This window comes from Glandiceps talaboti, chromosome 5, assembly GCF_964340395.1.
Source record: "Glandiceps talaboti chromosome 5, keGlaTala1.1, whole genome shotgun sequence".
Lineage (NCBI taxonomy): Eukaryota > Metazoa > Hemichordata > Enteropneusta > Spengelidae > Glandiceps > Glandiceps talaboti.
Window position 1 is genome coordinate 2,950,001 of NC_135553.1, and position 12,282 is coordinate 2,962,282.

General features: G+C 37.0%; 1 protein-coding gene and 1 long non-coding RNA gene across 2 annotated transcripts in view; one reads left to right on the forward strand and one right to left on the reverse strand.

Annotated features, from left to right (window-relative positions):
- The window catches only part of LOC144435725 (uncharacterized), a 3,105-nt gene extending 1,194 nt beyond the window's left edge, over nucleotides 1–1,911 (forward strand). The window contains exon 2 of the long non-coding RNA XR_013480902.1: nucleotides 191–1,911. This is a non-coding gene — a long non-coding RNA (uncharacterized LOC144435725). The remainder of the gene's footprint in view (nucleotides 1–190) is intronic.
- Nucleotides 1,912–2,340: 429 nt separating this feature from the next.
- On the reverse strand, nucleotides 2,341–11,023 carry LOC144435585 (uncharacterized). The gene is made up of 6 exons (XM_078124172.1): nucleotides 10,099–11,023; nucleotides 9,262–9,320; nucleotides 8,640–8,766; nucleotides 8,008–8,214; nucleotides 6,494–7,473; nucleotides 2,341–3,338 (listed from the first exon to the last, which is right to left on the reverse strand). Exons 1-5 carry the CDS (start codon nucleotides 10,753–10,755, stop codon nucleotides 7,336–7,338), a joined length of 1,188 nt encoding a protein of 395 aa, XP_077980298.1. The 5' UTR covers nucleotides 10,756–11,023; the 3' UTR covers nucleotides 2,341–3,338; nucleotides 6,494–7,335.
- Between the last annotated feature and the right edge of the window lie 1,259 nt (nucleotides 11,024–12,282).

Below are 12,282 nucleotides of genomic sequence, written 5' to 3' on the forward strand. Positions count from 1 at the left end.
GATTCTCGTCCTAGAAATTATTGAGTAAAACAAACTGAGATTCACTGTGCCAAGTGTTTTCATGTGAAACAGAAATAAACATGCCATAGATGAATAGAAACAATATTTTACCATAGCTTATTTTGATATAGGCATAAAATATCTAATCAGTATTGTAGTAACCTGCTAACAAAATATCTATTTATTTTAGGTCCTGTATTGTCAGCACTTGATAAAGAAACCACTGAATCCATGAGTGATTGTTGAGATTGGTGGAAAGATAGTAGCAGCTCACTGATTACATGGCTGGTCTTGGTGAATGCTGTGCTCATGGTGTTAAACAAGCCTTAGATGAACCAAAATTAATTAACTGCAATAATAATTGATTAACTGCAACCACAGTTGCAGTTAATCAGGGTACAGACAATATTTTATTGCCATGGTCACAGTTACTCAGTCCACAGGCAATCTTATCATGCCATGGTTACACATGCTCAGTCTACAGACAATCTCACCAGGGTTGCAGTTACTCAGTGTACAGACAATTTTCAAGTTTTGCAATTCCAAAGTTTTATCATTTTCTAGCTCACCGTTTTCAGTACCTTTCTGCCATTTTTCACTGTAATAGAAAGGTGGAGTGCTTTGTTTAATCAATTTAATACATTTAGTTCTGATCTTGCTGGTTGTTAAAGCACCCCATTTTTATGCAAAACCAGACATGTCTGTGAATTGTGTTTTGCATATTTTTGTGTGGTGATTATTTGTAAGAAGTTGTTTTTTGTGTGTAACAATTTAGCTGCATTATTATTTTAGCTTGAATTGAGGCATCTGTGAAAATCAAAAACAGCTACATTTGTAGACTAGACTGGGACAATGCCTACTGGTTACTTTATTAGTGACTCTGTGCAAGTCAGACAGTCACTGAACAATCATTGAAACTTAGTGTATGTCAGTCTCTGAATCCCAGTCTATGAATCCAGTTAAAAGAGTATGTGTTAGTTAATCAATGAAAATCGGTGTAAGACGGTTGCTGTATCCATTATGTAAAAAGTATATATTATAGTCAGTCATTGATAATCATTGAAACTCTACCCATGTCAGTCACTGAACTGGATTAAAATGGCCATATGGATATGAGGATTAGCTATTTATTTTGGATTTTAAATTTATAAAACAATGTGAAACAACATATGTTAAGTCCTTTGTTTGTAACTCAAATTCTGAAAGATTAATAAATGTATAACATGTTTGTTATTGTATGTACAATATCAAACTTTTTACACATTATTTTAGCTTTTTACAATGTAATGACTTACATAGACTTGGTCAGTATTATTTCACATTGAAGGAAGCCATGATAACATTGTTTCATAAATTAACAATTCAAAATAAATCCTCATCCATGTATGGCCACTTTAAGGTAGTGTGTATGATTATAGACAAAAATAGCTTGACTGAAGAATTGAAGAGTCTTTTCCTGTGTATTTTAGTCACATCACTATAAAGCAGATATGTGTGTATGCTTTTCTTTAGTGCAATCATAACGTTTCCATGCTATAAACAGTCTAGCATGTTCAAGGTAGTGGTAATCTGCTGTATTCAAAGAATTCTATAAGAAGAACCTATGGAAATCAAGATGGTGGACAATTTGAATTCATATGATTTATCCTCAGTATATTAGTGTGAGCAGCACATTCTACACTGTTGTTACAGTACTTTACTTGAGGATCTGTAGACTGAAAGATCCAGTCTTGTGTAAACTCCTTCATTACATCTGAATGGAATATTGAGTTGCTGCCCTGCAGCTTTATATCCTGAGAATTTGACATGTGTTACTGTTGTTGACTGTGAATGATCATGTAATATTCTGATGTAATACTTACCTTGTTGGGTATGCAAGTTTTTTATATTAAAATATAATTTTCAATTTGATTTATTTCATGTTTCTATACATTATGTAATGTAATGTAATGTAATGTAATGTAATGTAATGTAATGTAATGTAATGTACTGTAATGAAATGTAATGTAATGTAATGTAATGTAATGTATGGGTGGGTGGGTGGGTGAATGGATGGATGGATGGATGTACATAGGGATGTAGCTAATTTTAAATGTAGCCAGTAAAATGTGAAACATAGGCAGTACTATATTATCTAAGAGTGAGACCAATGATGGAAATATAGTGGTTGAAACAATGATTTTGTAGAGAAATCCGTAAAAAAGGAGTATACTAACCATGCATCCACCTATGGACACATGCTCATATGTATAACTGTGTGTACATGTAAGTTAAGACAATGGGCCACAAGTGAAAATAGAAAGTTAAAAGGAGATAATGAGGGGTTATTTAGAACAACAACTACAACTGTGATTAACTAGAAATATTTATTTATAAGATGAACGCCTGGTGACTTACATTTCATCTTAGCTACTATGTCTACATACTGATGTGATAGGTGTTTAGTACTTTGGCCTTGTATATATTTCAAAACAACACAAATTAATAGGTATGCCCAATTTTATTCAAATATTGCTACCCTTAGTTGACTCTAATTACTAAATGTGGGTCTCAAAATACAGTGGACTCAGGCATAGGTGGCCATTACTTATAAATTCCCAAAGATTTTTTTAATTCTTCATTCAGCCAAAGAGAATACAAGTGAGTGAGTAGGAGTCACTACACAAGTAATGAAAACAACCTCTATAAGGGCACGAGTGTCATCAGTCAGCCTGAAGAAGCATCCATGAAAGGATACAAAACTGAAGTGCAGTAGGATGAAACAGGATACTTTGCCACAAACGATTCTAATTATGCTTTAAGCTAATCAAAAATTCAAGCCAAGTTTTGTCATTGCCAACAATACTTATTGAAATTTAGTAAATACTGTACATGTACCTTTCAACCAGACTGAATATAATACAGTCATTATTGTCGTGAAATTTAAGTCCGGTATAAAACTTCACCTTTTCATTATTAGCATCAATGGTTTAGTAAAAACAGTAAATTCTGTTGAGTCCGTCTCGGTGCATTTCTCAAATTATTAATCTCTATATATAAAGTCTCATTATCTCTGCATGAGAAATATCTGTACCACTGCACTGTCTGTGTTGAAATGGTGCGATGTCCCTCTTTTAAAGTCTCGGTGTCTATTAAACTCGCTACTGGTTTAATTTTATTGCTGGAAAATATGTAGAAGGGAACCTCTCTGATCATGTCCACTGAGTTTTTTTTTTCTGACCTCTGCATGGTTTGTTCATATCTTTCCATTCTGCCTGTGGATGGGGATTGTGACACTGTATGTCTCATGTGTAGAGAAGGAACTGGATTTGTCGAGTAATACAACTTTGAAGGCTGACCTGTCAACATAAAACATCAAACAGAACAATGTTGAGTCATCATTTTTAATCTCAAAATGAACATGAAAAAAACACTCAACATAGGAACCAATAGTTGAAATTGGTGACAGAATAGCTATGTAATAGAGCCCTAAGAAATAATAAGGTGTGTGTGTGGGGGGGGGGGGGGGGTACTTTTTCCAAATGGGTCCTCAGGGAGGGCCATAGTTTAGAAAATGGAAATTGGTGTGAGGAGCAGAGTGGGTCTCACAGTAGTAATGGGGGAACAACATTACAAGATATTGGTAATAATGTGGTGGAGTTGAGATGTTGACCAATCAGCCCTGGGGTTGTCAGTTGTGCACTCCATCTAGGCTTTGGTAGTTCCGGCCTTCAGCTCAGCCAATAGATCAAAACACAGGCTTTGATACAAACACAAACTGTGATGCCTTTAAAAATTATCAATGTGGTGGGATCTTACTACAGAAAAATTATCTGTTTCTAGTGGGATTGAACCCAGGACCTCCTGACGACTAATCTTGAGCTCTAACAACTATGCCACAGAGAGGCAGTTAAAAATGTTTTTCATTAAAATCTTTCTACAGGGCATGGTCATTTGTTGGAGAAAGAAAATTGAGGGAGGGTCACTTTTTACACACCCCCCCCCCGGCTAAAAAAAAAACATAAGTAGAATTACATGTTTCTCAATTTGACAACTTTCAGTTTGGATATTATTGCTTGCATTACCTGCAATGAATGTAAAACATTTTGGAATTGAAAAATGAAAATAAACACTACTACAACTTTACACTCTACAAAATGGAAAGGGAAATAACAACTCAAAATAACAACATTGGCATTTATCACTCATCATCATCATGTCCCTGTAAACAGATTCACTTGGCAGCTCAGTATCGCATGTATTAATCTCGTTACATTTTCACAGCTGGTTATCTGGGGACATGACCTTAAAAGTTCAAAAGGGTCAAGACAAAATTGTTGGTTCGAAAAAATAAAAACTTCCAAACACTATTTCACTTTCAGTCACTGATGACATTTATCATAATAATTTGTGTTATTTATCACTCAAACATTTGCCACTATTGCACTCTGTACTGAGCCTCAGTATAATACTCGTGTAACTACACTAAAGTATGTGCAGACTATTCAACCAAAATTGTTGGGGCTGACAACTAACAGTTAAACAAAACACACAATTTAGTCAACATCAGGAATGTGCTAATGATTACAGTTTAAAGTCACTTGTGAGCTTAGGGACCTGTCAGTTTCTTCAGCCTGGAAGGGGGGGGGGGATTCTTAAATTGGGCCGACAAAAAGTCACTGACCCCCCTATCTGTAAAACCAAAAACAGGCTGACCCCCCGCCCCCATATATATATATATATATATATATATATATATATATATATATATATATATATATATATATATATATATATATATATATATATATATATATATATATATGAAGTTTAATAGCATCTTGACAGTGAAAGGTATGGGAAAACTTTAGCAGGGAATATGTATATCTCATTGGGGGGGAGGGGGGTCCTATGGGGTCTATAAGCCCTGGAGGTTTTTTACTTACATCTTGACAGTAAGAGGGGAAGAGCTTGAGACTGGGATATGTCCATCTCATGTGGGGGGGGGGGGGTGTCCAAGGGGGTCTCCCTCTAGAAGCCCTGGAGGATTTTTACTCTTATAAAAGCCATTTTTTAGGCTATTCAGACCCTTTCAAGCAATAACTCAATCCATGCTTTACAAGACAGTACCATCAAGTATCAGAAACTATTCTTTATAACTTACATAGGGTTGAAATATGTTCTTAAAGTTAAACAGTTAAATGGCATCATTAAATACATGTAGTAAAGGTCAGCACATCTACTGGTAGTATCATTGGTAGGGGAGATTTGGAGTTTAAGGCAATGTTAGACTACCTTGGCAAACATTTCACATCTTTAAAAGACAATATCATCTCAAATTACAATTGGGTGAAAATATTTAAGAAAAGTTCAATACCATTATGACAGGTTGTTGGTGCATCTGATTGTTGGTTGAATGCAAGAGTGGCCTCTGGGGGTGAGGGAGTCCTTGGGGTTTTCCCCCTGGCAGATCTGCAGTTTTTGGCTTCTATTAAGACAATGTTTAGGTTATTCATTGCCTTTGAGGTAATATTTCCAAGCTTCGAATAGCTAACGTAAATGTAAGTTTTAAATGAGTTTCCCATGTCACATAAAAATGGCCCTGTAACATTGGTTTAGTGGCATTAATATTGCATGTACAGTAAAGTCACTGGTATGTTAGAGAACTTTAGGAATTGTCATACCGAGTGTATAATAGAAACTGGAATCTGATGAGATGTGGTGATTTGTAGTGTCAATAACATGTAGTGTCCAAAATAGAAAGTGTATTAATCCCTTCTGACAAGTTCATAGTGACGAGTAAGGAACATTTTAGATTAACTTCTTTTATAAACTATCTATGAAGATTACCATTACAAAACCTTCAAGTTCACTTTTGCCCCAAAGTGCAATATAAGTGAAGCACTGATTGTGAAACAGCCAAGCATTTACATGACATGTTCTGTAACTAGTGTGGTAGCTAGGTAATACATGTATATGTATATTTATTGTTATGCGTGAACTAATAAGGAATATTAAAGAAATCATGTAAGAAACAGGGAGAAGAACAAATATTGACATGTACCACATTTCAGACAAGGCTATATGCCATTGTAGAAAGAGGATTTTTTTCTTCCATCACAATCCAAAACACAATGACCCCCTATCCACAATTTTGAAAACAGCATGACCCCCCCCCCACTGCCAATTTCAAAAACAGGGTGACCCCCTCCCCCCACCCCCAGGCCGAAGGAACTGACCGACCCCTTAATCCTATTCAAGAATGGTGATGGGTCATAAGTAATGGTGTTATTTGGTATTTACGATATTCAAAACTATTATCAATGCTGACGGTATATTTTGAATATGACGATGCCTGAATAGAACTATTAGCTCACAAGTGACACTGACTGTGCTGTGTCACCGTGAACGTACACAGAACGATCGTCAGACAGTAATAATGGACGGGATCACAACAAATAATTAAATAATAAATAGCGTATTGAATATTTAGATAAAGTTTAAATTTCTCTACCTGTGACAAAGTACATGTAATCTCCACAGACTAGACACGCGTGACGTATCCGATACTCTGTTGTTTCCTTCTCGAGATAAAGCGGTAAGCCATCATTAAGTCCTCTCTCCTCTCGGACAGCTCTGTTTGATCTCTTTCTCCAACATATTTAGAACGTATACTTTGGTTATATAACATTTACTTCCGCGTTTCCGGGTCAACATTGTGAGGACCCACCAGTCACTCTTCAAAAAAACTACACAAAACTTTGATGACGCTCTTTGACGTAACAGCAGATTTTGTATGACGCGAAGTGACGTTTGCGCAAGAGAGCACATATTTACTGAAGGGGAGCTAGGGATGCTAAAATATCGCCTACAAGAGAACGTCATACATGTTGACTAAATAAGTTATCGAGGAGCCAAAGAAGTTGTCGAGGCGAGTCAAATAAGTTGTCGAGGAGCCAAAGAAGTTGTCGAGGCAAATAAGTTATCGAGGAGCCAAAGAAGTTGTTGAGACGAGTCAAATAAGTTGTCGAGACGAATCAAATAAGATGTCGAGTTGCCAAATAAGTTGTCGAGACGAATCAAATAAGATGTCGAGTTGCCAAATAAGTTGTCGAGACGAATCAAATAAGATGTCGAGTTGCCAAATAAGTTGTCGAGACGAATCAAATAAGATGTCGAGTTGCCAAATAAGTTGTCGAGGCGAGTCAAATAAGATGTACATAATAAAGGCCCCAATGAAACGCCATACTTTCGTCTATGATTCTCTGTCTGTACAGCTCACAGCAAGTTGTTCGCTTTAATACGAGTTGCGCCCTCAACGACATAATGTCTGATCAATGCAACATTAACTTTTGACTATATATGGGGCAGCGCTTTCTTTGCTATCGTTAGAAAAGCCAGTTCAAGGTCTCCTTCACTGTCACATTCAGCACTCATCTCAAAGTAAGGTATATTTCTTTGCTCACACCAATCTTCCGCAATTTCTTTAGGTACCTGTGGAGGTATGAAAAACAGTTAGTGAAAAGTACATGACCTCCGAAATGTGGTCAGTGTCTGTCCTGATGTCTTTTCATACAAGAAATTGCACAAATTTTCAAAGTTGTTCATCACGACTCGTTTTGCTCTCTTTTGTGAGGGAAAGGTATCTGGTTTTGTTTACGTGGCAAGTACAGATCCATTGATCATACTTGTATTCTTGCCAAATTCAGATGGTCTCGTCAACTCCACGACACGATATCCTAACATTATTCAGGATGCTAATTCTTCACTCCACAACATAAATGACAAAAATGGATTCCATTTTTTAGTATTAATATTTTCATAAATTTCGAGTACTCCTAATAAAAATGTGGATACCAACTGATAATGATTCATTTACTTCAAACGGGAAAGAGACACTTCCGATCTTCTTTTAAAGATATAAATAACAATTTCAATCCACGTATAACAGACGATAAATGTTCAGGCGGGAAATGTCCATTGTACTGAAATAATGTGAAACTTGAAGAATCAAATTTCATTTGTTACCTTTCTAGTCTGTGTCAGATCTGCTTTGTTTCCAATGACAACGAATTCTTGGCATTTGCTTTGATCTTGGCATATGCTTATCCAGGAACCCAGTGATTCAAACGAGACTGGGTTTGTGACGTCATAGACAAGCACGCAGCCGTTGGTACCATTTAGATAAATTCCGGCCACACGTCCGAATCTTGCGGCAGCTGCAATGTCCCACATCTGTTAATGTGACAAAGGTAGGGATCAAGAACAGTTTTTTTTATGATAGACCAAGATGATGTTTTGATATGGTTGAATTGAAACAACATTTAGTATACTTTATGTGTCCTTTCAGGAAGATATCCAAGGTGAAGCACAAATAGGCATTTTTTTCAATATTAAAACATAGAAGATATTACTGTGCATGTACCACGCGACCTCCTCGGGTTGCTGTCTGTCGACGTCTAGTCTGTCTGTCTGTCTCCCCCTGTCTGTCTGTCTGTCTGTCTGTCTGTCTGTCTGTCTGTCTGTCTGTCTGTCTGTCTGTCTGTCTGTCTGTCTGTCTGTCTGTCTCTCTCTCTCTCTCTCTCTCTCTCTCTCTCTCTCTCTCTCTCTATCTCTCTCTCTCTGTGTTCAATTCTGAAAGAATAATTTACAAAACTTACATGTAACTTGACCACAGCGTCGTCCACGTTAATAACTTTGAAGGCAAATTCAACACCGATTGCAAAGCCTCTACTGGTACTCGGGCTATTATTTGTGTATTTATTAATCAGTGCAGATTTGCCGACGCTAATGGGTACAAGTATATGAAAAGGAAAATAAAGATATTAACAATCGGCAGTCATCATCCTGTGTGAGCGCTAAAATGAAAGAAAGGAAGAAAAGAAGAACAGACAATAACGAATATGAACGCTGTTCACACGTTATCTAGCTCAACCTGTGCCTATGTTTTGAGAGTTTGCGTGCGTACTCAGAATTTTGGAATTCATCTAGTATGTTGATTTTCTCTACAACTTGACTTCAATGTAGCACAATCAAACATATCTGAGCAAAGTTCAAGTTTACACAACTTGACAAGCGACAGAGACGACCAATTGAATATCCGTCTCCAGTTCTGATTTTTTAAAAAGAAAATGTGTGGGTCACGTGGCTGCATTGTACGTGGCCACTTCCTCTAAAATATTACCTATGGAGTTATCTAATAGTCAACAATAAACTAATGACTTGATTGTAGGATTTATTTCGGTGTAATCAATAATAGTAAACTTAAAACATCATACTTACTGTGGATCTCCAACCAAAAGAATTCTGACCAAGTTATAGCCCTTGTGTTGTTGTAGGGCCTATAGAATAAGGAAACTGATATAAGCGAATTACTAACATAATTTATAGTAATAACTCAAAACTATTCAAAGACTGAACACAGAGTTCAATTCACCCAATCTTACTCGTATACTATACTATACTATACTATACTATACTATACTATACTATACTACTATACTATACGTTGGAAGTTTGAAAGTGGACTCCTTAGCTTGCGTAATTAATTCCTTAGAGGGCGCCCTCTATGAGGCGTGCTCCTCGCAAAGGCACACATTTTAATATAAGATGCTGACATCATTTATAGTAATTTGATTATGTCTATGTTAAAAGTTACGTTCATCTAAGTACAATAAACAAATGAATTCAAATCGTGGATATGGTTTTAAAAAACACAACTCATACTTATTGTATGCAACTTTTGCATTCATTTGGGAAAAAAGGTTGCATAGAAAAAACTCTGTCCAGTGTTGAGTTGCTGGTTTGTACATGTAATAAATGTCATTACTGACGAGTTGTGACTCTGATCAGTAACTTATACACGGTATGTGACATACGGGATATTACTGACGAGTTGTGACTCTGATCAGTAACTTACACGGTATGTGACATACGGGATATTACTGACGAGTTGTGACTCTGATCAGTAACTTACACGGTATGTGACATACGGGATATTACTGACGAGTTGTGACTCTGATCAGTAACTTACACGGTATGTGACATACGGGATATTACTGACGAGTTGTGACTCTGATCAGTAACTTACACGGTATGTGACATACGGGATATTCGTACCTTTTCGCTGTCGGTGCCGAGCTGTACTGTATTTTTCTCGACGCTTTCATGACGTTTCCGCTGATGACGCGGCGTCACGTGTATACAATTCCGACCTTCTGACCTTTCAGCCGTCAATAACATCACGTCGGAACTCAAACCTTCGTTGATGTCTGTGAAAGTCTGTGATAAACAGCTTCCTCTATTAACGCCTTTTGGTTTTAGTTCCTCATACCGTGGTACGACACGATGTGCCCTTTTCCTCAAACCCACGCCATGTTTCTTGACACAGCTAGTACAGAGGGTAACGTTGCAGTCAATACATGTTTTTGAAGTGACTGTGTCATCAATCTTGGTACATTCTGCACACTTTTCAAGTTCATAATCATCGTTGAAATATTTTCCACTCGGCCAAGCAAATTCAGCCACCAAATCGTAAAGGTTTTTCACAACGCCAGTAAAATCGTTATCGGACACTGCGTACATCGACTGACAAATAAGACACTCGAGAGCTCGGTCTCTTGTCACCGTTTTACTCAAACAGGGACCACAGAAACAGTGTAAACATGGTAGAATCTTGGCAAGCTCATACTCTTCACAGCAAATGTCACAAATAAGGAAATGTTCGCAACTGCCATTAGACGGCCAGGTATACGTCCTGATAGCGTATCCCTCCATTTTGTACAGTGTGGCTTTCCCTCAATCACGATATCCTAGTAATATATGATCACATGCTCAGTTTAACTTCCCCACAAAAACATGATGTCAACTTGTTTCCAAATAAAAACCGCTTTATCAATGTATGGTTGGGGATGTCCCTGTCAGACGGATTGTCCTGAAAAGGTGTTTTCCAATAACTGCTCGTTACCAAAAGTTAGAAATATCCGACGCCATTTTTTTACGATTAATAGCAAATATTGGGTATTGTGGTCCCTTGCGAGAAAAGGTATGGGCGGAAGTTGTCAATTGGAAACTAAAATGTATAAAATTAATGTTCGTATGACGTAATTGTTTAGTGTCAAAGTAATACGTCATGAATAAATCATACATGTGTATATAAATAAGAGACATTTTAGAGTTCTGATAGTAGTGGTACCTACAATATGTATTTCGTCATAAGTACCTGTAGGTGTCCACTATGAACAAACATTTGATAAAACTAAAAATGACTAAATCTGCCGAGTTCACGTTTACGTAGCTGTAAATTGAAAATAATCTTACGATGCATAACGAAATGTCTTTAAAAATGAGTTGTTATTCATCATTTTACGACTCGTCGTTAAGGTAGAAAAGGAACTAAGAAATAACTGAACAGTTGAATGTAACGGTTTAAAATATATCTAAATTTAGATATGTTATCACGACACTCATGTTTCAGTTCCTTTAACACAACTTAGTAATCAATCGGTGTTATTGTTGCTGCATTACACTATCGGTCTTTGTTTGACAGTATTACTCTCCGAAGTAGTACATACATGTAGTTGTTTATAGCAGTGTTACTTGGTCATTTGCCAGAAGGTCCTTGACATCTTGTACACGTAAGAACAACATAATAAAATGAAAGCCGAGCTGCAGTTGTGGTTGTACTGCTTATAATCAATAGTATACGTATTTATCGTGGTATAAAACAAAAACAATTGATACCTTGACCTACAACCGAATGTATGTATGTATGTATGTATGTATGTATGTATGTATGTATGTATGTGTGTGTGTGTGTGTGTGTGTGTGTGTGTGTGTGTGTGTAGGTAGGTAGGTAGGTAGGTAGGTAGGTAGGTAGGTAGGTAGGTAGGTATGTATGTACGTACGTACGTACGTGTGTGTAAGTACGTGTGCGTGTGTGTTCCGGTGATTTGCCATCTATACTGCCTGACGGCCGGCCGGTCTGTCTGTCTGTCTGTCTGTCTGTCTGTCTGTCTGTCTGTCTGTCTGTCTGTCTGTCTGTCTGTCTGTCTGTCTGTCTGTCTGTATGTCTGTCTGTCTGTAATATATACCGGTACGTACATGTATCATACATGGGTTCTCCTCATCACAGTCTTTCTGTGTGGGGTGCTCTAACTACCAAATATCATTAACCACTTCTTGTCTGTTATTTGAGGCCCGACACGGCTCTTCTTGAAGGAAGGTGATTTCCATTATGAAATCAACAATGATTACATGAATTATATTTTTCATTTATGAAACTAAACGACATTTTGGGTGTAG

Coding starts and splice junctions, on each gene's coding strand:
- LOC144435585 (XM_078124172.1), bottom strand. CDS start 10,755: ATGGAGGGATACGCTATCAGGACGTATACCTGGCCGTCTAATGGCAGT. Junction 8,767..9,261: donor CTTTTGGTTGGAGATCCACA/GTAAGTATGATG, acceptor TGTACCCATTAG/CGTCGGCAAATCTGCACTGA. Junction 7,474..8,007: donor ATCTGACACAGACTAGAAAG/GTAACAAATGAA, acceptor ATACCTCCACAG/GTACCTAAAGAAATTGCGGA.